This window comes from Pararge aegeria, chromosome Z (genome assembly GCF_905163445.1).
Source record: "Pararge aegeria chromosome Z, ilParAegt1.1, whole genome shotgun sequence".
NCBI classification, from domain to species: domain Eukaryota; kingdom Metazoa; phylum Arthropoda; class Insecta; order Lepidoptera; family Nymphalidae; genus Pararge; species Pararge aegeria.
Genome location: NC_053208.1, coordinates 18,582,036 through 18,607,514, shown reverse-complemented (window position 1 = coordinate 18,607,514; position 25,479 = coordinate 18,582,036). Strand labels below are relative to the sequence as shown.

The following is a 25,479-nucleotide window of genomic DNA, read 5'->3' as shown; positions in this document are numbered from 1 at the left end:
GTATGCCTCCTCTTGGTTGATGGATTTTGAGCTTTTGCCCTCCGAGCTGCTTCAATCTGGGTTGGCGGACATTTATGATTATTATCGTTAAAGTCCGTCAAGCCGAATGCAAGCAGCGTGTTGGGACAACGCTCTAAAATTACTGTCTCAAAAAGATATACTGAAGACCTGTGCCCAGTAGTAGGACATTTGTTAGGAGGATGAAAAACGTAATTTGAACAACAAAAACTAATATTCGCCATTATTCGCGTATGTTAATGAAGAATGCGTAAAATGGTCACTTGCTTCGTAACGACCAGTCGCCTGTGTACCTGTACCTACATAGTTCAGCTATATTGTCGTCCTTGCGCATATACCGCTGTACATTCATTAATCTTAAGTGCACTTGGTGCGCCGGAATTAATCGTTATTAGAAACGTATTAACACAACCATATGTTCCAATATGCATGCTATAAACTATTGTTTAGAATTGATGCATGATGCATATTCAGCGCAGCAAATACCTACTGCCATAGATAAGTAAATAATATACACATACCGGCAAGACATCGGAAAGTAAAAACTGTGACTAACGTAACTATTCAGTGATATGAGTAATACAAAATGAGTTTTTCTTTTCTTTTTTCCGCTAATAGTATTAATTGGTATTCTTGTAATGATTAGATACCTATTGTCTCTATTGTTAGTCGCTAGCTCTTTAGCGAAGAGTTTTCACACTCAATAATTTTAATCTTCTTTTGGTGTCATCTCCTATCGGAGGTTGGCAACCATTCTGGCTATTTATATTTTGATAAACGTTGCCTGAGCAACGTGGGCAGTTCATTATGCCCATTACATTATTATATTCTTATTATCTTTTTCCGTAGAATTTTAGTAGGTAGGAAATTATTAGTAGTTGTTCTAAGGTTAGTAGGTTTTCTAAGGTTCTGTCAATTGAATTTTATTTCTAATGTTGTGATAATTTTCAGCAGCTTGTATTATTATTTCAGGACTTTTAATCATAATGTTTTTTTTCTTTGTCGTCGTGTTGGGTTCATTGATTTCGAGTAGGTACCAACAGTAACAACCTATTGGATAAGTATTGAGTAGGTACAGAACAAATGAACTAAAGTAAATTAGTTGCCAAAATGTTTTAATGTACGTTAGCTATTCTGCTCTTAGCCATCTTTATGATGTTATTTATTTTCAATAATAAATACACGAATGTTGGTCTTCTATCGTTAAAATAGGATAAATTTACATAAAAATTAAATCAAAAGATATTCAGTACAGTATTACAAACAGTAACAGTATTAAAACTGAATGCATCGTTTATTGGAAGAAGAAAATATTTTTCCCGCAGAAATCAATCAGTTAAATTTAAACGAACGAAGCTTCCAAATTCCGGCGTATTGAACCTTTGAACTGTTTATATTTTACTGCTGTTACCTACGGGGTCATCTTCCTACCAGGCTAAAGGTAGTAACGTCATGTTAAATTGCCTAAACTATGCGACCAAATCACATGCTGGAAATAGCAAAGTTTATCAACATAAGATTGTCTCCATAATAAAATGACTTTTTTGTAAGAATTAATTAATAATTTTTATATAAAATGCGTTATTGTTTCTTATTTATATAGGTAGGTATGTAGGTAGGTATGTACAATGTGGTTTGTGGATTTTCTCGACCAATAAGCCAGCGCGCGGATGTATTGCCTGGAAAATAATTATGGCTTTTGGCTTACATATGCTATTTTTCCAGGCTTAATACTTATTATATTTAACTATAATAATAATAATTATTTTTAAATAATAATAAGTATTCAGCCTGAAATAATAGCATACATAAATACAGTCTATAATACTTTTATAAAATAGCTTTATAATGTTGTCAATTGCAAATAAACAAACGAAAAAATTAATCTTTCTTTATAATATTAGTATAGATATAAGTACACAAAACAGTTGGATAAATTCAAGACGAATTTTTGCAACAGTCAAATCTAATTGCCTAGTGGAAATAAAATGTACTTAATATGACGCCAACAACAAACATCAACTCTAGTAGTTAAAATGGGTCATGAATGCCCAGTCACGTGAATATTCGTGATGTCATATCAACCTCAGATAAAATAAATGAACTCTTTCCTACTACATAATATTTACTCAATTGATTCATAATTAGTTTTCCATTAAGAGTTTGTGTTGAAGATGTAGACCAAGGTTATCCAAAATTCTAATAGTTAGGTTCTTATATATATAATAAATACACAGAATGCAGAAAAACATGCTAACAAGTACCTACTTAGATATATAGTTTAATGATAAATTTATGAACAGCGATGATATCATAAGTAGGTAAAGTTCATTACGATGCGGTCTCAAATACCTATACACGTTCATTATATTTTTTTTAAAGTGGCAATATATTTCGCATATTAAATACTGATGATTTAATAAATCTAACCTTTTTATGAAATGAAAATCACAACTTATTTTGAACTCACTAAATTGCTGAGGAGCTTAATTTGGAGAAGGATTTAGGTCAATTTCTGTGTTGTTGAATGTTTCGTCAGTTCATATTAATTAGTGAGGTCAAATTTTTGATTTCCTTGCTAGCCATAATAAATCATATTTTATTCAACCAATTGTTATTACCAAATTCAACTATATCATAGTTATCGACCGTAAACATATATTATAAATATCAGTGTAGTTATTACTAGCTGTGCCCCGTACTTTCGCTTGAGCTAATTGAAACGTAAACAAACTCTATTGTTTTAAATATTAGTAACGGAGCGGTGATAGTTCATTGGGTAGGACTGGAACTTCATTTTCGGGGGGCCGAGTTCGAATCCCAGCGTGTTTTATGCAATTGAAATATCACTTGCTTCAAAGGTAAAGGAAAACATCGTGAGGTAATTTGCATACCAAGAGCTCTCCAGAATGTTCTTAAATTTGTGTGGAGTCCACCAATCTGCACTGGGCCAGCGTGGTGGATAGCGGCCTTAATCCTTTTTCATTATCATTGTCGGAAGAGACCCGTGCCCTGCAGTGGACCGGTAATGGGTTGATGTGATGATGATTCATAAATAAAAATATTGTTTTTAAATACGCGCCAGTTACTCGTGAAACTGCACTGAGGACTTTTATGATGATGATTAATAAATAAAAATATCTTTTTTAAATACGCGCCAGTTACTCGTGCAACTGCACTGAGGACTTTTCTTTAAAAAGTTACATTTATCACTCTGTATTTAAAAAAAAAAATTAAATATCGCTTTAAAATATAAAATAAAAATCAGTTTTAGTTTAGACTTGGGAGTGGGACCAACTGTGGGAATGAACAAGTGATTACATAAATAATCTAATGCTTCGTCAGACATATGCATGACAGACGACGCATGTTTACTGATGATTACTGAATTAAAAATGATTACTGAATAAGTTATTTTTGCAGTTTATTTTGCACAGTATAACCAAGGGTATCAACGTAAAATAATATTATATATTATCAAATTCTTTAATGTTAATAATTTTGTTTTTTTTTCTTATTACTTATTATTGTCGTGAGTAACACACAATTGTAATAGCAGACTTGGGATTCCACGACACACAGCCGCCGCTACCATGATTCTTGCCTTAAATTCTTTGTTGTGCTAGTTATGATAGTTCTGATGATTTTGGTTGTATTTTCCTATTAAGATATACAAAGGTTTCTTGTTGTCCATGCCGTAACCATACAAAATATGCCATACTGCTATAGATTCGAGATTCGTGACCGTTAATAACGAGTGTTTTTTCAGTATTGTGAAATGTATTTTGAAAACCATTTGGGGTTCACTTACATTGTTATGGCATCTGTCCGGTGACGGAAACTATAAAAGTTGTTACGAAATAACCTAAACTGTTTGGTAACTGAAGATTTACCATGTGACTGTATGTGATATATAATTTAAGTGTAAAAGTAGTGTGCCGTCATTAAGTTTCCTTTTGTTCAATGGATTCCAAAGGAAAAGGGAAGAAAAGTGATCGTAAAAATGAGAAGGAGAAAAAAATGGATTCCGATAAAGTTGAAATTACTAATGTTACTCCTATCAAAGGAAGTCAAAATTCAAATGAAGATGCAGGTGATTCCGCAAGCTCAACAGACAGTGAAGAATTAGTTAACGCAATAAATTATAACACAATAACTTCATTAGCTGCCTTGAAAGATATAATTCAAGGCGATAATACTGATACACCTGAAACAGATACCTTTTTTCAGCATTATTTTATGAATCATTGCAATAATTTGTCAAGTCGCAATTCTAATTCTGCATCACCTTTTCCATATACTGAAAGGCGTAGGTTATCACAATGTCGGGAAGAAGACGAAGACGATGAAAAAAAAGACTGTAACCGTCGATATGCTAGTAGTTCTATAAACACTGATTCAAATACTGTTAATTTAGATTCAGATGTTGTACTTCCTCCCAAGAGGGAGATTATGAACATTGACACCGAGAAAAATAACAAAGACTCTAATAATTTAAGTACCGATAGTAAGACAAGTACTGTGGAAACCGAAGATATCTCAGAACGCACAGTAATGGGAGCAAAGCACAAATTTTTAGTTACGAAAACTGAACAAATGACCACTCCTGTTGCACGAGCTCTTAGAAATCAAGTTAATAATGCGCACACAGTACATTTTGGAACAAAAGGAGCAGAAGAGCAGAGACCAAATGTAAGAACTATTTTTACGGGAAAGAATCTCCATCACGATAAAAATTATTTTGACAGTAGTTTGATTGAAATCAGATCTACCGTGGACGGAGTACTTCCTAGTGCAGAAGATATTTGGGTTAAAAGAACTGAAGAAAAACACGTAAGTAAATAAACTACCTTAACCCTTATATAATATACTTCGAGGAAATATCAAATATCTGAGTTTGAAATGGTGTAAAAACCTTTGCTTAGTTTTCTAAGCTATCAGACCGCAATTGCCGGAGAGTTGCTGGTCCTGCCGGTTGCGACGTTTTTTTTATTTACGTTTCAAAATTATTTATTCTTTTTAATTAAATTTGAATATTTTACTATAACTGTCTGCTGTATATTTTATTCTTTGTACAGTTCTGTTTTTCTTTAAATATAACACTTTTTTCGCAAACAACTTCAAATTTAAAATTAATTTCTTTCAAGTAGTTTAGTAAGCACTTTTCAAACGTCAGTCTGTCTGTTAGAATTGATTCAATAACAGAATAACATGCAATAAAATTATCCATCACAGTTTGTATAATAATGAGTTAGTGAAAATTTAATTAATAAAAACTGTTTACACGAGGGCTCGGAAACGGGTAAAAATTCAAACCAGTTAATATTCAGGTTTCGTTTTTTAACAGGTTAATCAAAGAAACCGGTTCTAATTTAATTTCACACAATCGATTGAAATCGGTGGAGTCTTAATTTTAGTTCTTTTTATGTATTTGCTGCGCGCGCTGCTAATATGCGAGTAAAAGTCACAACTGCACAACAATTTTCTAAAATTGCATGCTTTTTCTTTGAAATTAGCCAAAACTCTTCATATCATAAGTACCTAAGCAATGTTTATTCCTAAAATTAAGTTTTTCTATTTAAACATCTTGATTTATACGTATCTATTTGCCAAAATTTTGATGTGTATGCCTATGTTATTCTCTGATCGCTAAACTACCAAATAATAAAATCACTTGCACTGTGAAAACGAAATCAGACCTACTACCCAGGTACTTTTTTCCGGGAAAAAGAAGCCTTTGTGTTGTCAGACTATGATCTATTATAATAATTTTAAATAAAAAAAATATTTTTGTAGGTGCCTAAAGAAGATAACATTAAAATTACCGAGAAAATCGTAAAAAAGGGAGGAAAGGAGACTCTAGAAGATAAGAAGGTTGTAGAAAAACGTGAGCGATCAGGTACTTTGGGTGCATTGCCTGTACGAAAGGAAAAAGAAACTCCAAAAAAGGCCACAAAGGAAATAGAAGTTCGCAGAAGCAGCGATGACAGACGCTACAAGAGAGGTGAGATATTTTATTTGATTAAGTTTTGACAATTTCACAGTCACTTTATTAAAGAACGTTGCTAAAATATGTCAAGTGTGCTAGGAAATGTCATTAAGTTTCATCTCAATTAATGTACCTACATTCCTTATATTAATAGTTTGTTTTACCGTAGACCAGGTCATTATATAGTTGATTTGGAAGTGTAGATCTCGAAAACAAAATATTAACACTTAAACGAATAAGTAATACCAACCGTTCAACTATTTATTTATGCCTAAGGCATGGATATTTCGCTGTACTTTAACAAAAATTATATAAAACTTTACTTGATGTCTGGATTGTGCCAAGATAAAACTGCAAAAAAACAGAGCACAAACAACTACAACTACCTATGGCATAGAGTTTCGCGAGTCTGCCGTTATAGCGTATGATTTATTCATGTGGTTGAACGATCGGCTAAACTGCAGTCCGTCACTATAATTTCGTAATAAGTAGGCTTCATCTATCCAATAAGAAAAGTTGTAGTGTCTGTATGACTGCGTATTTAGTAACAATATGAAAGATATTATATATTGAATTCATCGATTCAATATGTTTTTCATCAGCAAATACGAGGAGTGCATCTTTTTGAAAACATGGTCACTATCCATATAAACACAATCAGAAAGTATCTCTAAAAATTGAGATTTTCACATTTTACCCTGAATTATTGATTCTGTAGCGTTAGACATTTTAATTGATAAGAAACAACACAGAAATTGTGCATTATTAAGGGTGGATTGGCGCGGCCCAGCTATGAAAGTACGGGGCGGACAGCTTGTGAGGAGTAATGAATAGCCCCGCCTCAGTGTTGGCTACTTTGTGTGAATGTTTTACCTACGATCAATATTTACAATAAAACCGTTACTGTATTAAACGACCTAATCAGGGGAATGCACGAGTAATATAAAATTGCTCAAATTTATGACAAAACTTAACAAGCAAGCACGTCTTGTAGAAATTTTTAATATTTTGGAAACCGTTTTTGAGATGCTCTCAAACTGCAGTAAGAAATACTTTACCATCTTATTGTTTCGTGATCGTAGTAATTAATGTTGTATCGGTTTAATTTAATTGAAAGTCAGCTATTTGTGCGTTGAACTGGTGCGTTCGCAATAAATGCTCGATGCCCTTTATTAATTTACAAAAACTTCTTGGTTAACATTAAAATAATCATTAATACATATCCGAATTTTATCATCGAACTCAAGACTATACAGAGATGTGTAAATTCCAATATCAAAGTTTATTTAAATTTGAAGTGCAAGACTTAATAATTTTGTTTTTACCACAACAGTTGCAAATGCATTATTCATATTTAGTTCTACATGAAATAAAGACGTTCGCCATAAAATATTAATCTTACAGTCGCAACGCAAATGTATTATTCACATTGGGTCGAAACATAAAATAGAGACGTTGGATTTCATATTAATTCCACAATTATTACAACAAACTTTTAAATTTTATCAAATCACTATATAAAAAAGGTGATACCACTTGCTGTTACATATTAAACATAAATAATTCAACAAACAAAAAGAAATAATTCACATATTGTGACTATGCGATAAATAAAATCATGCCATTTTCTACAGGTAGTATATAATTTAAGGGTTGTATTTTGATTTAAAATTATAAGTCCGCGTTTGTTGTGGAAATAGTTATAATAGATAAATAAAATCATGCCATTTTCTACAGGTAGTATATAATTTAAGGGTTGTATTTTGATTTAAAATTATAAGTCCGCGTTTGTTGTGGAAATAGTTATAATACAACTCTACAAAATCATTATGATCAATTTAGGAAAATAGATATATATTAAGTGACCGAAATTTGCAAATCAGGGGCCTTACTATCGTCGATTAAAACAGTATAATTTTAAGTGGAAGTTAATTTGATATATCTTTACGGCCCTTAAATAAGAATAATTATAATTCTTTAACAAAAGTTCAACACAAAGGGGCTGTTCATAATAAAACTTTTATTTGTTTTTTCGTTACGTATAAATAAAAGTGGTAGTATATTCGTAAATTCCATATAATTATTAGTTTTAAAAGAGTGGTTTTTAGGTATCGCAGCGATTAAGATGTTTGTACAGCGGTGTCATAAAAACAAATATTCTTGTTCTACTTATTTATTTGAAAGATAAAACAGCATTTTAAATATTAATGTGTTAATGCGTAATAGAAGTACTTTCAAAGATTTGATGGGGGTTAGGAAAATAAAACAAAGAAGCCTGTAATCCAATCAAATTTTTTTTTCATTTAAAATAACGTGTAATAGAACATAGGAGAGTGGCCGAATACCCATTCATTGTTAACGTTCTCTATTCCTATAACTGACTTAAGGTGCCATTGGTTAAACATAAAACATGTATGTTAATTTCGACTTGAAACTAATTAGTTTTGATAGTAGTTAAAAACATGTCTTACGTTTCGCTCCATGGTAACAAGTGAGCAGTAGACAATAAAGCTTTTTTTCTTAACAATAGACGTTTTACTTGCAATATCGGTCACGGTAGAAAACTGTTGATCCATCATGTAGTTCCTATAATACATTTAACTTTCTACTGCAGTAAAATTTATTTGACGTTATCACGAAAAATAATTGAATTATTATTATTTAGGATAAATACATTTCACTCCATTTATTCTTACATGTTGCATTATGTAAACAATCTTTCAATTTAAAAAAGAATATCTCTTTATATTTTTAGTTCTCATATTTTGTTTTCTTCTATTTTTAAAACATACTTTTCAATATCACAATAAGACTTTATATTTCAAAAAACGTTCTATTTGTTTTTGCACGAACGTATAATTGGAAGGCCAAAAGACCAAAACCTATGGATCTTCCAATTTCTTCTTAGATTTCATTCTGAGGTTAAACATTGGCACTGATACAATTTTACCAGTGAACAGCTATTATTATCGATTTGTAATATATTATGGTTCTATACTTTGCCACACATAATTCACACGTAATATACATAGATGCCGTTGGCGCGTTTTTTTTTTGGTGAATTTACACTACTTATTTGACAGACTGGTGTTGTAAATGTAAATTAACGTCTAATCCATGTTGGCGTAAAACTGTTGTTCTTTGTGGAGGACAAAACGTCAAATATTGTTAATTCCATACCTATTTTACTGATTTACATTACTTTGAATATGGGTTTGTTAACAGTTAGTAGCATATTAAGTCAACAGTAAACATGATAAGTTACACTAATATTAAATCATTTGAACCTAATTATTTAATACTTTCGTACGTAATCAATAATTAGTTCTGAGATGCTTGAAATTTAACGAAAAAATGGAACGCACCTGTATTTTATATTTTTAAGAAGCGATATTATCTGGAAAAGATGTCGATAGGCAATTCGCTATAGATAAAAAAAATAACAATGTTCTTCTTGATTTGACGATGAAGCTTAGCCGCAATAATTTGCGCGCCATGATCTATTACGATTATAACATTGATTTGACCGAACGATTATTTAACAACAGTTACAATACAATCTGCATAAGAGTTATCTTCTTCTCGGGCAGCAGTTTTTAGGTGGTTTGCTGAATTTAATACTAGTGCTAACCGATAATAAAAAATAGTTTTCTTTACGGAAACCTCAATGCGCGCGTTTTACTTAGTTTTTTAAGGTACCTACTGTTCATAAATGTCGCCAGTTTAATTACATCGACTTTGTAAACAATTAACATTTAGCTTAATTATCGACGACAATCGAATAATTTTGCGTGTTGTAATCATCTTCAAACGAATATGATTCTCAATTTCAGCCCAAAATAGTGCCAGTTGACGATAGGCAACGCGTAGTTTGTAACGAACTAGTATTAGAAAATTGATTCTTATCACTTTAGCAATATGGTTCGTTTTATGAAATGATTATAGTGCGCGTCAATGTCCATAATTTAACCATAGTTTCGATTTTGTATGCGAATAATGAGTAGGCGCGGACGAATTTCGGGTATTTTGTAAGCCATCGCTTAAAAAATAAACCTTGTTTTAGTTGATCGATGGGTGTTATCTGAATTTTTTTTGTTTGTGTCTTCTTTGTATTCTGAGTATAAAAATATTACAATTTCCTTGTAGAACAACGTCTGGATGCAGCTATCACGCGCAGCTGGCAGTCTGTTGGGGAGCGCAAGCGCCGTGGCTCTGCTGATGATGGCCAGGCACATACTATGTACCAACAAACCATACATGGTAAACTCTTGTTAACTCTCTTCATTTTTAATTTCAAGATTACTTATGCCCTAAACCAATTATCAAAATTTATAGACCAAGTATTAAATGTATTCTTGGTATCATTTGCTTATTTGTCTCTTTTAATAGGGATCTAAAGATTTCGTATGGGACTGATTAATTTCGAGCGTTAAATGTTGAAAGTAAGTTGGATATTGTTTATTTTTCTACTGCCGTTACAAATCCAGATTATACTAATGATTATTTTTAAACGTCAATTCTGTCGGTTGTACAATACATTCGGTTTTACCTTTTTAAAAGTCAATTCTGTCTGCTTGTAGAATACCTTCGGTTCCGAAAGAACATTCTACCAAGATGGTGTCAATAAACAACCTAATAAATTTTTGGTAGTTTATAGCACATTGTGAGAACAAATGCAAGGGTCGGTCGAAAAATTACCTACTGGTCATGTATCTAATACCTCTGCTTTAAAGTTGGTGAACTGCCGGAATTTGCGTAGAAGTTTGGAGCTAGTGACACTTTATAAATGATAGTCGTCGAAACACAGTGAATTGATAATTTTTTTTTCAAAAAAACTAACTGTTTATACTATACACACTTAGTTATTATGCATCCGAAATTGGTACCGACCGTTATAAGTGTAATATATATCCCGGTTAGCATCCTTAAATCATTGCTAATTTATATCAATATTTTAATTCGGGAACACAAGTGGTGCGATGTCACAAGTGTAACTTGGTTGTAGATCAATAATATGTACTCATAATAAAAGAGGACTCTAAGTTCAGCCCTGTGGGACACCATCTAAGGCAGATAGACGCTGCCTCTTCGTTTACAGACAGATAAAAAGATTTTGAAAATTGTGCGCAGTGCGGTATACCTTATCAAATACTAGCGGTTGCCCGCGACTTCGTACGAGCTCATTTTGGGTTATAAAAAATTATGTCCGAAAATAAAAGAACATTCTTTAGGGTGGACCACTCTTATCACCATATTTCCTATTTTCAGAAATACTGGATATACGCACAAGATTTTATAAGAATCGGTCAAGTAGTTTCGGAGGAGTTTTGTCACAAACACCCACGATACGACAAGTTATTATATATTCAAAACTTGGCCGTACTTATTCGTAGTACCTTTGTATGCATTATTTATCATTCTCATGGGCGATACATGCAATATCATGAAATATAAAGCCTTGACTTTGTATATTTGTGGATACTTTCCTATTATTAATTATTAATCTTTTTCATGATCGATAGGTACTTCTGGGGTGAGTCGCAGACCGGCTTTGTTTGACATCTTCAAATCGCGGTCTCGCGGGGACGCTAAAAAACAGCCTTCCATTATACAGCAAGTCAGGGCTGCTGTGCAGGTAACTATATCCGTAATATGTTTTAACGACCATACTGGCACAGTGGTAAGAGCTATATAATATGTGGTGGGTTCGATCCTCCACGGGGATGCTATTTGGAAATTTATAATTTCTGAATAACTTGGTTAGATCTGGTCTGGCGGTGATAGCGCAGCGCAGCGGTGATAGCGCAGCGCAGCGGTGATAGCGCAGCGCAGCGGTGATAGCGCAGCGCAGCGGTGATAGCGAGTAGGAGCTCGAATTAACTTTCGAGGGGCAGAGTTCGACGGCACACACCTCTTAACTTTTTTAAGTTATGTGCGTTTTAAGTAATTAAAATATCACTCGCTTCAACGGCGAAGGAAAACATCTTTAAGAAACCTGCATGCCTGAGAGTAACTACAAAATGTTCTCAAAGGTGTGTGGAGTCCACCAATCTTACCACCAGGTGAGATTGCATTCAGAAGCTAACTTGTAGTGGCTGAAAATAAGATAGGTATTTAGATAAATCTATCTGTAGTCTAAGGTTGTAGCTGGCTAACCTGTTAGGGAGTAGGTATGGCAGTTATATTAAACCTATACTCCTAATCGGCGTCATCGTACAGGAACGCTAAATCGCTTATCGGCACATCTTTGTCGCGTGGTAGTAACGTGGTAACACACATATCGGTAAGTAGCCACAGCCGAAGCCGACCAGACCGGAGAAAATTCAGAAATTATAAATTCCCAAATCGCTCCTCCGTAGAATCGAATCTGGTACCTCCAAGTTGAAACCACAGCGCTCACAGCCATCCACAAATCCGAATTAGTGTCTTGTAATTTACGGCTGCGGCTGATTAGTTATGTTTATGTTTACCTAGTTTAAATAATAACTACTTCGTTTGTCTGTATAGGTAAATATTTATGTGATTTCAGCAAACACTAAATCTCACCGAAGAATGTTGTTATTATTGTAACAGCTATATTCAGTTTACTATGTGCAATTCGAAATCGTTTCGCTTGCCAATAAACACCTGTAGCCTAAAGCCTGATTTACATTTACATAGTTAAGTTGCGAGTTTAGTATAAACGCTGGCAACTTAATATCAGTAAGTAGCAAGTTGTGTCCAAATTCTATACAGCCGAATCCGATGACTCCAAAGTTCTTAAATGAAATTAAAATAATACGTGCTTATCAATATAATACAAATCGCTACCGGAACACGCCACACACACACTCGTAGCTTTACAGCGTCATCTATGTGCCTATTTAAATAAAGAAATATTTGATTTTGATATATTTACCAACAGGAAATTTTGCTGTCGGTGTGTGCGAGACGTGCTAGGGGGGTGGGCGCGAAAAAAGAAACGTGCCTCCAAATTTTTGTACTTTTTTTGGTAAACCTACTACTTAACTGGCAATTTTCTGTCCATACCGCGATAAGGATTTAACTCGCCGATTTTGAAAGTAAACTAGTTATGTAACTAATGCAAATGTTTATTTTATTTAATTATTTAACTCTTTATTTGTACACCACTATGGAGTTAGGAAAATAAAAAAAAAAACAATAGAAGTACAAAGACAAGTAGAATACAAAAGGCGACGAAGGTGTAAATGTTTTTTGCAAAATGAATAAGTCAGCAATAATATTGCGTTATATCTGTTATTAAAAACATCTGTCATTTTAGGTCTTGATTTAATCGTAATACAATTTGCTGGTACAAGAGAAAAAGCTTTGGAACAAAAGGTCTATTATTATATACGATATCCCATCAATTATCAACCTTCAACTTTAGCGATATATAATCAACCTTCAAAGAACTATGGTCCTATTTATGCAATCCTGGTTGGTCTAGTTTATATATTCATAGATATAGCACGAAACGAAACTCCTCAACGGAGAAGGGCTAATCAGAACAGTAGCTCAGTAAAAAGTTTATCATTACGCGCGGTTGGTGGGTTTGAGCTATTATAAAATTGTTTTTACATGTTGGATATAATTACCGGGCCCGACCGCGTAACGTGCTCTCCGAGGCACGGTAGTACTGATTATAACTGAATATAACTAGCAAATGCCTTATAGAAACTGAGAAATGAACCTAAACAACAAACAACCCAGAACTGTAGTCTAACAGGCTAAAGCTTCCAAAAGAGGCAGAGAAAGTATTTATTAAAATATGATACATACGTGTAATAACAATAAATAATATAGATATAATATGAATGTTTTATTTTTATATGTGCGTACATCTATTGTTTCACTGTGTTGGCGATTGTTGACGCCCTCTGGTGCGTAACGATCTTAGAGTAACAGCTATTCTAAGGTAATGACAAAACACGGCACTTTATTGTGAATCCGACAATAGTTGTATGATTCATAAATGTTGGTAGTAATTAAAAAAAACGTATTATTTTAATTACTACCAACTATTGAGGGTACTAACCCTCAATATTAGAAAATGTCACCAGCTCTGTTTAATTTATAATCACGTCACGAAGTGTTAATAATAAAACAATAATGCCTCTGTTTAAAACGTTACATGACTTTTTTGCACACTATTTCACGGTATGTACCCGAAAATATTAAAATTTGCAGGTGTGTCTTTCTCGTGGCATATCATATAAGAATTGGTAAACAATCAAACTTCAAATATTTCCATTCCAAATTATTCATATAATTCAATGTTTATAACGAAATACCTATAAGTTTTGTGTTTATTATATCACTATAAAGCATTATATTAAGTAAATAACAAGCAGCGGCAAGTGATGTGTCAATTATTGGTCAATTGAAAATATAAGTGATGTTTGTTGATTAATTTAGCTAAACTATGATAGGTACATTTATAAATTGGTGCTCTGGTTGGTATTGTTTGCTAGGTGCTGAGATTTCTCATAATGTCAAGTAAAATAAATAGTAAGTAAATTTCGGACAAAACCCGATAAAGCATACAAAAATAAACTAAAACTGTACCTGTATTTTTGAAGCTTAAAAGTTTATTAATTATCTGAGGATTATTAATATGAAGCCAAAGAGGTATCGACAACTCTTGGAGATCATGTCTTTTTTGTGAGAATAATTGCGTCATAAATTTTGTGGTATGACTTAGAATCGGGATTTCCATAAATCGATTACGTTTCGTGTGCATAATCATTATCTTGCTTTGCAAATACAAGTATTTTTTTGGCTTAAGACCCGCTGAAGCCATCAAGCTGAAGCCATCAACAGTTCTTTATGCCCGCTAAGTTCCAAACCTCGGCCTTAGCTCTTTTAAACAATGAATGTTATATTTATACATAACATATATTTATATATGTTATATTATTCTATTTAATTATTTATGTATATAATATATATATATTTTATATAGAATTGCGATTTCCCGTCTCTCATTGCCTTATTCCAATAGTTAAGGTAGCCTGGAAGAGATCACTTTTAGTGATAAGGCCGCCTTTTGCATATAATTTATGTTACTGTAAGTGTTCCTGTGTGTGTTTCCTTTATTATGCAATAAAGTTGTTTAAATAAAATAAAATAAATATGTTTTTGTTCTTATTAAACCGTGTTTTACATTTACTTATCTTTGAATTCTTAACTTTTGCTCGAACTATTTGTTCACAAAATTGACTCTGCTAATTTTAAAATGAAGAGATAGAGATTTCTGGCATGATTGTTCAAAACTGAGTTTTCAAAGAAGGATATTATATTCCGCAAAGCCCAATACTTTTGTGTCAAATAATATTACAAATAAGTACTAGTTACCTAGTCCCGCTAGCTGAATTGACTTTAGCACATTGTACATCCAGTCATTCCTAACAATAGATATACATACTTCATAAACAATAGATATATGAGAGAAGATAATAAATGTTTCACGTAAATGCTTAGGCAACCGTAGGACGTGTCTCGAACGGGTTAAGCCGTTTGTGTAACGTTTTATTTTTTAGGCGCAGTATTAGATTTGTCTGTGAAAAAGGGCACGTTTTATTTTGCATGACGTTTATAATTTAGGTGCAACATTAGTTTTACTGTAAAACAAGGCATGTCTTAAGTTCTAAATTTTAAAAGAAGTCATAGTATTATATTTGAGGGCTGATTTTATAAAACTTACCGTTTATAATTTAAGTGCTGCAGTTAACATTTCTGTAAAACTAGCCATTTTTTACTTCCAGTGACTCGTTGTATTTTATTTTAAGCGCAGTAAGTTGAAATTTTAGGTGCAATTTTAGATTTGTCTGTCGACATACTATTATTATTTTAATTTCTGTTTCTCTATTGATGTAAATTGATGATGTATTATTTTACTCTTCCGCAGAATATAACTAAATCGAATGCGTCGACCAGAGAATCAACTAAATCCGAATCATCGAAGTCCGATGTAGGCACCAGTTCGAGCGGTGGCGCGTTGTCCCCTGAGGCAAAGGATGGATCAGCTCACGAGATTGTCGACGTAGTAAGCGAGGTAAAAATCCAGATATTTTTCCAGTTAAATGGCGAACTAATAAATAATTTGGTTACCAGCCAATATTGTACTATTATTATAAGCAAAATGCTAAATCCAATGACTCCAAATCAATTGCAAACACAATTTTTTACCAAAACGACAAATGTAACAGATACTTATGAACACAAAATTAAGAACATACAGAAACCGTGTACAAGACTAATATTGAACCATAAAAAACCACTCCACTTTAGTAGTGTTTCTGGAACAGATGGTTAGGCACCTTATTCCATTTAGCAATATGCTATATGATATAATTATTTTTTTATTTTTTGTCTTAGTTAAAATATGAAGAAATTCTTTAATACGATTTTTACTAATATGTAACTATTTGTAGGCTCACTGCTTGAATAATATTGCACGCCTGAAATGGCAAGCTGTAAGCCTCAAAGAGGTTGATGGAGTTAAAATTGAAGGGGCGTAGAGGCCGAGGACGACCTAGGGGTCGGTGGATTGATGGAACTGAGAGGGATATAAGGGTTATGAGAGTTCGGAGCTGGAAATGAGCAGCTTCTGACCGCCTCAAATGGAGAACTTTGCTTGGCCAAGCCAAGGCCCACTGTAGAGCTTTGATGATGATGATGTTGATGATGATGATGATGAGTAATCTTCTCCAAGGTGCGTGAAGTCTACTAGTGGTGGACTCCGGCCTGTACCCTTTTCATTCTGAGAGAAGACCCATGCCCAGTAGTGGGCCGCTAATAGGTTGTAGCCGGTTGTAAGCTCTTTTTATCTCATAAGACCATTACATGTACACAGGTTATGCAATAAATGAATTATAACTATAAATTACCTACAATGATTTAAACGTTTACCATAAAATGGGGAAAATGGAAAAAGTTTGTGGGCGAGCAACATTCCGAGAGTTCTGTATGTTCTTCATTCTGTGCTTATGAAGCGTTTTTTTTTTTTGGCATTATTGTGAGTTGATATTGATAACTTGTTAACATCGTCTCAAGGTTGTCTTTGTGTCGGTATTCTACAATATTTATTTCGTTGAGAATGCTTAGCCTCAGGAACTTTTAGATTTAAACACTTATTTCAAATTACACGACATTGAAGGCTAAAGTTTATAAATATAAAGCACCACCCAAACTTATATGCCGCGCATGGGATGAAACGGAAATGGGTCCTACCCAAAGATATAAAAATATCCTATCTTTTCGTCACAGGCATCGGGTCTTATTTCTAAATGCCTTCCTTCGATAAGATAAGAAGGTCAACGGCTCTCAAAACAAGGACCTACTTTGTAACTCCTGGCTGGTACTTACAATCTCTTACTAGGAAACTCAATACCCAGTTTTTAAGTTTAAGTTTCAGTAGTAATATTCAAATCTCATCCGAAATTCACAGGAGAATTATATCGGCAAATAAATGTTACTTTGGACTTTTACCTTATTCGCGATCAAGGTCCTGTAGAGAAGTCGGAATATGCTCGTCTTTAAGACCTTGCTCCGGCCAATACTTCCATATGGCGCTAATTAATGGGTCTTAAGCAAGAAAGACGAAAACGGTCTGCTCATTTTTGAACGAAGGGTGTTGAGACGAGTGTCCGGTGCATTCGGTACAACCGATCGAACTGTACGGACTTTTAAAAGAACCGTAATGCCGCCGTAACCATTAAACTGTTAATGCAATGGGCAGGGCATGTGCAACGTATGGAAGGCACAAGAGCCTCAAAGAGGTTGGTGAAGTTCAAATTGAAGGGGCGTAGAGGCCCAGGACGACCTTGGGGTCGGTGGACTGATGGAGTTGAGAGGGATATAAGGGTTTTGGGAGTTCGGAGCTGGAAATGAGCAGCTTCTGACCGCCTCAAATGGAGATCTTTGCTTAGCCAAGCCAAGGCCCACCAAGGACTGTAGAGCTTTGATGATGATCATGAGTAATTTTCTCCAAGATGCGTGATGTCTACTAGTTGTGGACTACGGCCTGTACCCTTCTCATTCTGAGAGGAGACCCATGCCCAGTAGTGGGCTAGTAATAGCTTGATGATGATACTCGTAGGTTACCGATGTGAAAATTTAAAAGTATTAACATAATAAATGAACAAAAGTCTCTTTGCCTATGTAGTTCTAGCACGCCATGTCGGCGTCATCCTCGCGTCGACCAAGCTCTATGAAAGTTTTCAAGTATAAGTTTCAATAATAATGTAATTGTTTCTTTTACAGAATCTGAATAAATCTAATCCGAATCCAGCGACAAGAGCATTGGCGAAGGAACGCTCAGCTCATCACCGGGTAATTAAATGATATCTTATAAATTTTTTATTAACTATGTATGACTGAACAGTGATACACAGTTCATGAAAGAGTTATAGGTGATTTAGTGTTACCTCTCTCTTGATTGCTTTCGCGGTATAAAAGAATATAATGTGTGGGGTTAGGCTCAAGTGCGTGCCACGAATTAATAAGAATTGTCAGAGAGTCAAATCCTAAAGGTCCGTAAGTTAGTTCTATGAATTGAGTTTTAAATATATTTGTTGTATTAGTATGTATAGTATATGTAATGTATATAATTTGGGTATTGCACTATCCCGTTTCGTGTACCGTGTTTCTTTTAACAAATCTTGTCTGGAGGAGATCGCTGCAAGCGATAAATATGCCTTTGCGCACGTTTTGTTTTATCCTTTTTTTGTTAACCTAGCTTTATATTTGTATGTGCAATAAAGACTTCTTTTTCTTTAATTCTACAGAACCTGAATTTACCAATATCTTAATGTTGTTGTTTCTGAATGTTTTCCTAGATAGTAGTTGAGACAAACATAACAATCAAACAAACAGACACTTTTAAAGTATAAAATTAATATATATACTATTAGCTTTTTTGACCGAGTTATCTTATTAAATCAGTTTTTTTTGCAATAGTTTGATGTCGGTCTTTGAGCACATTCACATACCTATTTGCTCTGATATTTGACGAAGGCACTAACAAAATAGTAAAAAAGTTTTCCCCTCGATTTTAACCACGTGCATTTCCATGAATAATGATAGCCATTTAAAATTTTTCCTGAAAAAGTTTTGGTTGGTTGAAAATGAAAATAAAGAAAAGGTATAATTTTATAAATTTGAAATGCATATAAAAATTTCCAGAGAGTCGCAGGTTCAAATCCTGTCAGTTCCATGCATTTTAAATCTATAAAATTGATAATTCCTGTAAGTGTAGGCAAAAACGCTTATAAAAATTATAAAATTTAAGTCTTCTTTGAACTTTTATAAACTGAATACTATTTGTCAAGTCAAATATATCTTTATTCAAATAGGCACATAGATGGCACTTTTGATGCGTTATTATATACAAAATGTGTACATAGCAGTGAGTAGTGATGGCGATAACTACAATCGTAAACTTAAAACTAAAGCTAAGAGGGTTCCAATCGCGCCCTGGTCTAAGAAGAAGCCCACAACAAACTTAGCCGGGTGTTCTTTTTGTTATCACCATCTCACATTGTCATTAGAAAATATTTAAGAAGCAACCTGGTTAGAGCAATTGTTTACACCCAAGCTTTTTTATCGTTTACGTAATCCTTTATACTATAATAGGACTTTTCTATAAGCTTTCGCTTAATACAAACTTTGAACTTCTTTAGTGACATCCCCAAGATATCAACCGGTAATTTATTGTAAAATTGTATACAATTTCCTTTAAATGAATTGCTTATTTTGTGTAGTCTAGTGTACTGCACTGCAAGTTTATTTTTGCTTCTAACGTTCAAATTATTGCAGTCACATTTTCTTTTAAATTTTGATATATTTTTGTGAACATACATTAAATTTTCAAATATGTATTGGCTATAGAGTGTCATTATTTTAACATCTTTAAATTTATCTTTCAATGACTCTCAGATCGCACGAACAGCCTTCTTCTGCAGCACGAAAATAGTGCCAATATCAGCAGCATTACCCCATAGTAAAATTCCATATGACATAATGCTGTGAAAGTAACTAAAATAGACTAGCCTAGCAGTTTCTATGTCTGTCAGGTGGCGTATCTTCTTTACTGCATAGGCAGCAGAACTAAGCCTGTTCGATAAATTATTTACATGAGGGCCCCATTGAAGTTTAGCATCTAACGTTATTCCTAGAAATACTGTTGTATCCACCGGATTCAATTCCTCATTATTAAGTAGTATAGTGGTTTTTACATGTTTAACATTTGGTAATGTGAATTTTATGCACTTAGTTTTATTTTCATTTAAAACCAAATTATTAGCTTCAAACCATTGTACTACTTTAGCGAGATAGTTGTTTACATCGTCTAAAGCTAATTCACGTCTCTTAATTTTGAACATAAGTGATGTATCATCAGCAAACAATACTATCCCGTGATTGTCCTTAACAAGGTAAGGCAGGTCATTAATGTAAATAAGGAATAGAAAAGGTCCTAATATAGACCGCTTTCCATTAACGTCTACCATTTGCACCCTATCACGCAAGTAGTAACTAATCAAGTCGAGAGCTACACCCTGAATTCCATAGTGGTGTAGTTTTCTGACTAACGTTTCATGTACAACACAATCAAACGCCTTAGACAAATCACAGAACACACCAAGTGCATCATGTGACTCCTCCCAAGCTTCAAATATATTATGTATTAGCTCAACACCAGCGTCGATAGTTGAGCGACCCCGTGTAAAACCAAATTGTTTAACGTGGAGTAAATCATACTTATGAAAATAGGCAAGTAACTGATTTAAAATAAGTTTTTCAAAAATTTTACTGAAAGTGGGCAGTACTGATATTGGTCTGAAGTTAGTGGGGTCAGAAGTACTACCCGATTTAAACAAAGGAACTATTTTACTATGTTTCATTAAGTCAGGAAACACACCACAATCTATACAGTTATTAAATATTAATGCTAAATCGGGTGCAACGATATCAATTAGTGATTTGAGAACTTCAACGGAAATGCCCCACAAGTCACTTGTTTTTTTATTATTTAATAATTTAAAGGCTTTAATAACGTCAGAGCCACTAACATGGCTGAATTTAAAAGCGTTTTTACACTCGGGCACGTTATTCTTCAATAGAGAGAGAGCAATATCTGGATAAGAGTTCAATGATTTAGTGGTGGAGATAGGAATGTTAGTAAAAAAGATTTCAAAAGCAGTAGCCACCTCGAAATCAGATGTTAAGTCTTTATTATCTACATTAAGTTTAAAGTTATTATGCCGCGGTGGTACTCTTCCCGTCTCCTCATTAATTATTTTCCAAGTAGTTTTGATTACGTTATTGCTATTTTTTATTTTATTCTGTATGTATCCGGACTTTTCCAAGAAGCAATCGCGTTTAAAACTACTGGAACATAATTTAACACAATCTCTAAACTCAGCATCAGTATTGTATTGACGTTCTGCATAAAGTTCGTACATTTTTTGCCTACTCTTATGCAGTTCAATTAATGCCCAATCACTAAAAACTAAAGCATCAGTCACCACAACCGACTTACTAGTGAATATAGAATTAAATAGTCGTTGAAACGTGTTGAAAAAACAGCTGTACATCTCATCATTCGGACTTGTCCCTGATTGTAAGAACGGGAGGTCTTTGACGAGGCTAGTTCTCATTTTCTCTATGCGGTTTGATGTCACTGGTACAAAAGTAATTTTATGTTTGGAGACATTTTTCTTCACATTTTCAAATTGAATTAATTGACCACAATGATAAGAATCTAATTTATTAATTATGTGTTTACTTATTGGAATTATATTCGTAAAAATGTTATCCAAACATGTGGCGCTAGTGGCAGTAATTCTTGTTGGTTCCATGAACATATTTGTAAGATTGTATGTTTTAAATAAATTGAATAAATTAACACTTAAACAATTACGTTCTAAGATGTTTACATTAAAGTCTCCGCAAACTATTAACTTTTTATTTGACTTTGTAATTTTAAATAACACTTCATCCATTACCTTTTCAAAAAGTTCAAAGTTAGACAAGGGTGGTCTATATACAGTGACAATTATTAATTGCTCTAATTCGACCGAGGCTAGCTCTATTGTCCGTTCAACAGACAGGCTCACAATATCATTTCTGTTTTTAAATTTTAAATTTTTATTTAATAGTATTAAAGAGCCTCCATGAATTGCAGTAACTCTGGTGAACGAACTACCAACCTGGTGGTTACCAAAATTAAACAAGTATTCATGAGTCTTCAACCAGTGTTCAGTTATACATAAAATATTAATGTTGAAATCATTCAAAAATAATTCAATCTCTAATTTATTTAACTAATACCTGTTGGCTGTCGGGTAAGCAGTGATAGCTTAGTGAATAGGGCTTCGGCCTCCCATTTGTGTTTACCAAGTTTTATCCCCGGCACCTCTTAACTTTTTGGAGTTAGGTGGGTTTTTGATTTAAGAAATTTATATTTAGATTATATTTATTTCACATAGTTTGCTATTCTGTAGGTACATGAGACCCTGTCTAACATAATTATTTATTTTTCTTTATTCATGGTTACACTAAAAGATTACAATATTATAATCCCTATCCCTACTAATATTATATATTATATTAAATTATAAATTATAAATGTCAATGCAAGTTTGTTTGTTACGCTTTCACGCAGAAACGACTTAACCGCTCCTCATGAAACTTTGTTCATACACATATTCTCGAAAGTCTTAGAAGTAATATAGGATACTTTTTATCCCGACATTAAGCTCTGTTCATTTGGGAGAGGGGATGAGTGTTTGACGATTTTACACCATAACTCCGACAAATTATAACCGATTTAAATAATTATTTTTGTACTATAGAGGTTATAACATTTGTGTTTAATTTTGCCCAAACTGTGGTTTGAGATAGAGAACAGAACTCCTCAGCGGACAGCAGCAAACCCCTCATAACCCCTCATTTAAGGCTTAGCGATACTGAATACTTTTTTTTTTAGATCTCCAACTAAATTTAATGCTACACCAAAAAACAAAATCAAACGCAGACGAAGTCGCGGGCAACAGCTAGTATTAAATAATTACATGTTATACAAAACAGAATTATTAAATTGAATTAAAATTAAAATGTCAGTCATACATAGTAATATTTGTGATAGGTATGTCAAAAGTTATTGCTAATCGTCAGATTGAAATTATTTAATTTTATATAACACTTAAAATACGAATAATTTAAAATATCACTTGCTTTAATATAAAGGTTAAGGGAAACATCGTGAGAAAACTTGTATGTCCGAGAGGTGTGTGAAGTCTACCAAGCGTGGTGGGCTATGGCCTGTACCCTTCTCATTCTAGGGGGAACTCAATGCCCAATGGGCTGGTAATACGTTGAGGATGATATGTGTAAAAATATAAAAGTATAAAAATATAAAGCATAATAAAGTAATAAACTTCTCTTTGCCCATTCAGTACTATCACACCGTGTCGGCGTCATCCTCTCGTCGACCAAGCGCTATGGCCAAAGTGATGGACATATTCCGCGGCCGGGCGTCCGTTCCGGCCCCGTCTAACGAAGCTCCCGAAAGGCGAAAATCGGTAAGTTTTATACTTATACTGTAATGAGAACGGAGCTACACTGACGAGATAATAAACCAAGGGTTCGTGTTGTATATCACTATAATATAAAAGTTAACCTATGTGTACAAAAGAGTTAAACAGTTGAAATACGAAGTAACGACTAAATAATTTTGAATAAAATAACACAAACGCTAATTTAGTTCTTGTAATTGGATGTTCGTAATATTTTTTATATGTTTTTTTCTTTCAACAAATTATATTTACTAAATTACCGTTAGCGTTCCATTATTAAAAAATTGTTAAGTTAATGTAACACAAGGAAACGGCGCCTATATATCAAAGCCGGCCACACATGAATTCACATATTTATTGGAAGCCGCCGCATGTAGATGGGAACCTTTGGTATGTACAGTGCTGAGAGATAGGTTCTTGAGTGTACTAAATAAAATACAAGTATCAAGTTTAAACAGGCAAGCAAAGCCTCAAGAGCCTTAGTTTAATGGGTAGGTCGTTAATTAAACTTGTTAAATTTACCGTAAAATAAGTTAAAATTTTAGTCGCTAGTTGTCTGTGTTGGTGAGAGTAAAATCTCTCTTAGGTGTGTCTAGATAGCGCTAGTGTACATAGATAGCACTGGTATTCATAGATAGCACTGGTATTCATAGATGGCGTTATGGTATTTTTGTTGTGCATAGCCGATTTAGGGACAAAACATATGATCCGTTCATCATAACTTGACGTGTGAACTGTATGAAGATGCAAACGTGAACTTTTTTCGTTGTCTGTGGCCGGTATTGGGCTATAAATATACCAGCATCGTATAGAGGGCACTAGTATGTTTTAATTTCGTTTCATGTTTAACACACAGATGGCGTTACACGATGTACCTACTTAATTTTCCAAGGTGCTAAGGTAATAAAATTTCTTGTGGACGAAAATTATACAGCTTACTTACTCGCTTATAGTCCTTAGGTTGTTTGGAAAATTTTTGAAGCTGTGACTAGATGGCGTTAGTTTGTTAACCATCATATTTTAATGTTTCACCTTGTACGTAGATGGAAATACATAGCATTCTGAAGATTCTTGTATATCATGATTGCTGGTATGTCGAAATTTAGATATAACTATTGGAAATACATGCTTGATGTGGCTGTACCACTTGCCAACTGACCATCTTAGTTTATAAGCAAAAAATTAGGGTAGATTGTTTTTGGTAAATTTACTGAATACTTACTTACCTACATAAAAATCTGAAAATATAAAAATAGACTTACTTAGAAATGCCCAAAAAAGCAAACTGAAAATTCGTAAAGAAAAATAACAATAGACTCTAATTCTAAATAAGTATTGGTTTGTGCCGTTTGATCTCCTGTGACACACACACACACACACACCGACACACAATTTTTTTTTTAAATTTTTTATTATTATTTATTTATTTTATTGTGCAAAAAACGGACAAAGAAGTAGTTTAAATTCAATTAATTGTGGAAACAGTTTCAGTAGGTAATTAAGAAAAAAAAACATCTTGAAAAGTCATACAGGCCTAATGTTGGTACCAGCGGAAGTTTTGTTTATTGTCATATTGAGCACTATTATTAAACGTTTATTAATTTTATTTTGGTACAAAAACTTTGTTCTAGTAGCGGAAACCTTTTTTTTTTTTCAAATCCTCATACATTGTTCCAAATAATCGCCTGGTGGCTGGGCCACGGGAACGCCTTCGCACACATCCGCGACAGACTTGGGAAAATTAATAATATTATTCTTTATCAGAACTTACATACTTAAACGTAAAAAAATAATCATTTTAGAAGAGGAAGATGAAATACAAAGGTGACTGAATAAGTAATAGAAAGGCCAAACTGAATTAAAATTCAAATGGTTATCTTTAAAACATCT

At 33.5% G+C, this 25,479-nt stretch overlaps 1 protein-coding gene across 4 annotated transcripts in view; it reads left to right on the top strand.

Moving 5' to 3' along the window:
• The window catches only part of LOC120635989, a 135,556-nt gene that overhangs the window by 12,822 nt on the left and 97,255 nt on the right, over positions 1 to 25,479 (top strand). For all 4 annotated transcript variants that reach the window (XM_039907211.1, XM_039907210.1, XM_039907209.1 and 1 more), the window contains exons 2-8: positions 3,788 to 4,851; positions 5,815 to 6,022; positions 10,154 to 10,267; positions 11,530 to 11,642; positions 15,918 to 16,064; positions 18,275 to 18,343; positions 23,470 to 23,595. In XM_039907211.1, coding sequence (XP_039763145.1) covers positions 3,982 to 4,851; positions 5,815 to 6,022; positions 10,154 to 10,267; positions 11,530 to 11,642; positions 15,918 to 16,064; positions 18,275 to 18,343; positions 23,470 to 23,595 — 1,647 coding nt within the window. In that variant the 5' untranslated portion in view covers positions 3,788 to 3,981. The remainder of the gene's footprint in view (positions 1 to 3,787; positions 4,852 to 5,814; positions 6,023 to 10,153; positions 10,268 to 11,529; positions 11,643 to 15,917; positions 16,065 to 18,274; positions 18,344 to 23,469; positions 23,596 to 25,479) is intronic.